This window comes from Seriola lalandi, unplaced genomic scaffold (genome assembly GCF_002814215.2).
Source record: "Seriola lalandi dorsalis isolate HSWRI2012SDOR001 ecotype SW California unplaced genomic scaffold, Sedor1 jcf7180002054922, whole genome shotgun sequence".
Classification (NCBI taxonomy): Eukaryota; Metazoa; Chordata; class Actinopteri; order Carangiformes; family Carangidae; genus Seriola; species Seriola lalandi.
In genome coordinates this window covers 100,210-105,889 of record NW_019525474.1, presented here as the reverse complement: position 1 = coordinate 105,889, position 5,680 = coordinate 100,210, and the positions used below count along the sequence as shown (strand labels likewise).

General features: G+C 45.1%; 1 protein-coding gene across 3 annotated transcripts in view; it reads left to right on the top strand.

The window, feature by feature from the left end:
• The window catches only part of atp1b2a (ATPase Na+/K+ transporting subunit beta 2a), an 8,200-nt gene extending 3,241 nt beyond the window's left edge, over nt 1–4,959 (top strand). The window contains exons 2-9 of one of the 3 annotated variants that reach the window (XM_087169928.1): nt 1,078–1,206; nt 1,809–1,913; nt 2,009–2,088; nt 2,352–2,477; nt 3,193–3,252; nt 3,365–3,391; nt 3,831–3,926; nt 4,227–4,959. In XM_087169928.1, the coding sequence (XP_087026054.1) occupies nt 1,078–1,206; nt 1,809–1,913; nt 2,009–2,088; nt 2,352–2,477; nt 3,193–3,252; nt 3,365–3,391; nt 3,831–3,926; nt 4,227–4,391 (788 nt within the window). In that variant the 3' untranslated portion in view covers nt 4,392–4,959. Of the gene's footprint in view, nt 1–1,077; nt 1,207–1,808; nt 1,914–2,008; nt 2,089–2,351; nt 2,478–3,192; nt 3,253–3,364; nt 3,425–3,830; nt 3,927–4,226 lie in introns of all 3 variants that reach the window. The other 2 variants (XM_087169929.1, XM_023431421.2) reach the window with 2 other exon arrangements.
• Nucleotides 4,960–5,680: the final 721 nt, after the last annotated feature.

The following is a 5,680-nucleotide window of genomic DNA, read 5'->3' as shown; positions in this document are numbered from 1 at the left end:
ACACACACACACACACACACACACACACACACACAGCCCTTTATTCACACTTTGTGTAATTCCTCATTTCTGCAGACTTCCCCTGAGGGAATTACCCAAAGTTCATAGCGTTGTGATATTGTGGTTACCAGGAGACACCGAGAAGCGTAAAAAAAAAATCGCCATAAAACAGAAGAAATAATAAGATAGAAGAAGAACAGTTAACAAACAATCAACACCTGCAGACAGTACTCGGGGCTGAATGAAGGGTATTTCATTTGAAGAAAAGCTTCTATTGTCCCCAGTCAAACATGAGGCATTAAAGATGCTAACACATTGTTATCTGTGACAAACTGAACATAAGTCTGACTCCAGGAACCGGGACACATGTCCCTGTCAGGACCAGGACCAGATCCTGGTCTTCAGGACTGATGTGAGCCGGTTTAATCTGCAGCCGAGGACACGTTTGATAACATTAACTCAGCAGGAGGAAGCCTTTAACAGGTTCACCTGACCGAGTCCAGGTCAGAGTTACCGTCACTGTGTGGAGGAGGCGGGGCTAAGGACCTGCTCTGGTCAGTGATTTTAATCAAGAGGTCATTAGAACCCAACAGGTTCTAGGGATCCTTGAGAAGACACCATAGATCCATAAGGATGTTCCATGAGTCCTTGAGGAGGTTCTCAAGGTCTTTGTGGAAGTTTTCATGGTCTTTGAGGTGTTCCAGGCATCCAGGTAGTTAACTGTTCATAAATCCTGAATCATCAGTCTTGTTGCTATGATTACCAGGTTAATGTCGAGAAGGATTTTTATAGCTCTCTGTCAGCCAATCAGAGAGCAGGATTCTCTGTTGCCTAGGTAACAACGGATACATTATTAGTAAAAGTGATCAGTTTAAAGAGAGAGAGGGTGACAGAGACATTACACCCTTCCCCCTCTCTCACTCCTCCCCTTCCCCCCTCCATTAAAACTGAATGTAGGTCATCAGCAGGGGGCGGGGCTACACACAAGAGGATTATAAAGATGATATTTAGAGGAGAGAAGGGGGAGGAGCAGATGTAATGTACTCTACTGTATAACAACCCCTCCCCCCCCTCCAGGTCTGATCCTGCTCTTCTACCTGGTCTTCTACCTGTTTCTGGCGGGAATGTTTATTCTCACCATGTACGTCATGCTGCTGACGCTCGACGACTACAAACCCACCTGGCAGGACCGCCTGGCCACTCCAGGTGAGAAAAGCAAACTCACCCTCCACACTAACTCCACCTGCAGCAGTCGATACATCACAATCACTGACGGGAGGAGGAGACATGTCACGATTTCTTTAATCCTACATTTACACAATAATCATACGACACTGATGAAGTCGTCCATTCACACGGACGCCATGACTTTTTTACTGCAACAAGCCCAAAGCCTGCTGGGAAAAAACTAGTGTAGACTTCTGTTGACAGTGTGGAAAATGATTCCTCATCACCAAAGTCTGAATCCTAAACGCCGTGATCACCGTTTACAGACTCCACCCACCAGCAGCTGTGTACACACCTGTCTGCTACCTGGCAGATAGCCAAGCTGTGGGTCACAAGGATTGTGATTGGTCGATGAGGCTCACAGTGATTTAGGGAGGGGTTTCAGTAGCAGTGTATTATACCTGAATCGTTTCAAATCCAGAACTGAACCTTGGTTGTTTATCAACATGTTGAACAGTGATTAAGATTTGAACAAACAACTTTCATTGACTTTGGAAAGTGTCAGTGTGATCAGGTTTGTCACACTCTGATTGGTGAACGAGGGTCAGGCTGTGATTGGTTTATGATGTTCTTACGTTCAGGGATGATGATTCGTCCGAAGGGCGATCAGCTGGAGATCACGTTCTCGGTGTCAGAGACGGAGAGCTGGGACGGCTTCATCCAGAACCTCAACACCTTCTTGTCTTGTAAGACTTCAACAATCTTTAATCAATTAATTTCATTAGTAATCAGCTCTAGTTCTAATGTCTACCTGTCTGTCTCTCTACCTGTCTGTCTGCAGCGTACAACGACAGCTACCAGGTTCAGACCAATGACAACTGTCCTCCAGATCAGTATTTCATTCAAGAGGACAGTGGAGAGGTAAACCTGTCTCATTCTATACCTGTCTGTCTCTCACCTGTCTCATTCTGTACCTGTCTGTCTCTCCACCTCTCATTCTATACCTGTCTGTCTCTCATTTTCTCTCTCTCTCCGCCTGCCTTCTGACCTGTCTGTCTCTTCACCTGTCTCTCTCACTCTCAAACTGTCTCTCTCTCTCTCTCTCCACCTGTCTCTCTTTCTCTCTCTCCCCACCTGTCTCTCTCACCACCTGTCTCTCTCTCTACCTGTCTGTCTCTCCACAGGTGAGGAACAATCCCAAGCGTTCCTGTCAGTTTAATCGAACGGTGTTGGAGGACTGTTCTGGGATCACTGATCGTTTCTATGGTTACAACAGAGGTCAGCCCTGTATCCTCATAAAACTGAACCGGGTACGTCCACCTCTGACCTCTGACCTGAATTTTAAAGCTGAAAACTAGAAGACTGAACAAGAAGGTTTAGTTTTTTAGCTTCATTGTCTACAGACTGTGTGAGGTCAACTAGAGTCAATCAAACCTGAACCACATGTAGATCTGGTTAGTGTGACATCACTTCCTTATGATGTCATCATCTCTGATGTCCCTCCAGAATAAAGGTCCACAGCAACAGAGTCTGCAAAACTTCACTGAGAATCCTCCTGTTTTAAGTTTCCTTTAGTTTCATAGTAAAACATCATGATACACTGCAGACAGGAAGTGATCACAGCTGGTCACAGCTAATCACAGCTGGTCACAGCTGGTCACAGCTGATTCACCTGATCACAGCTGATCACGATCACAGCTGGTCACAGCTGGACACAGCTGGTCACAGCTGGACACAGCTGATTCACCTGATCACGATCACAGCTGGTCACAGCTGGACACAGCTGGTCACAGCTGATTCACCTGATCACAGCTGATCACGATCACAGCTGGTCACAGCTGGTCACAGCTGATGTTAATGAGATGGTCTGACTCCATGAGAACAGATATAAGATAAACAAACAGTGGTGGGTGGAGTCTCACACATGAAGGTTAAGAACCAACTAGTATTGATCAAATACTTCACAGTGGTACAGACAGTCTGAGAGTAACGGCTGTCTCTCTCTCTCTCTCTCTCTCTCTCCAGGTGATCGGTATGTTACCGGGGAAGGACAGTCAGTCTCCTTATGTCACCTGTGGAGCCAAGGTCTGAACCTGTCTGTCTGTCTAACTGTCTGTCTGTCTGTCTGTCTCTCTGACTGTCTCACTTTCTTCATTTCATCTGTTTTGTCTCTGTCTTTTCATCCCTCCATCTTCAGAGGTACAAAGTGGGGAAAGATGAGTGGGTAAGAACAATAGAACATAGAACATTTACCTCAGTGTGGAAGCCTGGTGGTAGAACATAGAGCTTTTAATCAGTGTAGAACCTCATTGTTAAAACATAGAACATTTAACTCAGCATAGAATCTTGGTATTAGAACGTAGAACTTTTATCCCAGTGAAGAACCTCAGTGTTAGAACGTAGAACACCTCCAGGACAGGTAAATGTGTGAGACTGTGGTTTGTTTAAAATCATCTTTCACCTGAGGACCAGGTTCACTTTCCTGTGCTGTGTTCACTGTCCCATCTGTCTGGATGGGTTTTACATTGTCACTGCAGTTTATTGATGAGTTATTGATCAGTGTGTGTGTGTGTGTGTGTGTGTGTGTGTGTGTGTGTGTGTGTGTGTGTGTGTGTGTGCGCGCGTGTGCGTGCGCGTGTGCGTGCGTGCGTGCGTGTGGGCAGAGAGAAGACAGTGATAAGATCGGACCTCTGGCGTATTTTCCTCCTAATGGGACCTTCAATCTCATGTACTACCCGTACTACGGCAAGAAAGCTCAGGTAACACACACAGTACACTATAGACACACACACACACACACACACACACACACGTCTTCACTGAGATTATTCAAATTTACAAATTCCCTCAATTCAAAACAATAATGACACGTATGAGATCCAACAATAATACTAAGCTCCACGTCAGTAGATCCTCAGTAGATCCCGGGTCATGAATCCCTGTCAGTATGTCATTCATCATGTCTGTCCATGTGTTTGCAGATTTATTTAATAATTCAATAGAAAGGTAGTAACTCCTACTCTCATACTGATGAGTGTGTGATGTGTTCGATGTCTCAGGTGAACTACACTCAGCCACTGGTGGCCGTGAAGTTCCTGAACGCCTCTCTGAACACAGACATCAACGTCGAGTGTAAAATCAACTCCAACACTCTCGCCACCGGCAACGAGAGAGACAAGTTCGCCGGACGGGTTTCCTTCAAACTACGGATCAACGACAAGTAGACACAGCTGTTTACACACACACACACACACACACACACACACACACACACACACACACACACGTTAAAGCTGCACTAATCCAGATGTGTAATGAAACCAGTGGGCGTGTCCTCAGTCTCCCTCAGACTCACCTTCTGTGCTGATTCAGTCTTGTTCCAGCTTCGTGATGCGTTCACTGACTCCGAGTTACTCTGTCACTTTCTCTCCCGTAGCCGTGTAAACACATCGTTGGTGTTTGGTAGTTTTCTGTGACGTGATCCTACGACACTCTCAGTGCAGCTTTAACTCAAACACACCGACCCTGAAACCGACCAATCAGCACGCACACACGCTCTGATGTCACTGACACTGAGGATGGACTGAAGAGCGCCAGACGATCGATCATCGTATCAATCTGCACGAATCAAAGACCAAACTATTGATCACACAGCTGATGTGTTTATTGATCGACCTTTAGTTTATTTATTTATCTTTACTTATTTATCACTTGTTTATTATTGTTTATTTATTTGTTTGGCTTCTTTACAAGAGCTTTGTTTTTTACAACATTAAAATCCTTTGAAGTTCAGATCACAGGAAGTCGGGTTGCTTCTGTGAATGTGTCACCAGGTGTGGCTGGCTCTGATTGGCTGTTCAGAAACCAGATGACAGGTTCACAATAATCTGGTTTTATCAGTCAGATCCCAGACATCAAGCCTCAACAGAACCCAGTCCAGAAACCAGTCCAGAAACCAGCCCAGAAACCACAAACCACATTACAAACCACATCACAAACCAGTTCACAAACCAGTTCACAAACCAGTCCAGAAACCAGTCCAGAAACCACAGACCATATCACAAACCAGTCCAGAAACCACAGACCATATCACAAACCAGTTCACAAACCAGTTCACAAACCAGTCCAGAAACCACAGACCATATCACAAACCAGTTCAGCAACCAGTTTGACGACTGGTCTGTCTCTTCGGCCATGTTGAACCTTGGTGGATGCTCACTCACAGATGTCAAATATGTTTGAGAAATTTATGGTTGCACAACAACGCCACCCTGGGAATTTGGGTTCTAACTACTGGTTCGCTCTATTCATTTGGCACGAGACGTGGTTCGAGGTATAAAAATATATATTTTATTACAATCGGTTAAAATAAATAATCAAAATCATTCACACAAAAAAAAGGCAACTAGTCAGGAGCAGAGGCTTACCAGGTGGACAGGTACTAGTGAACGGGGAGTGGTTCACCCAAAATAAATACATAGAAATAAATCACCCACACACACACACACACACA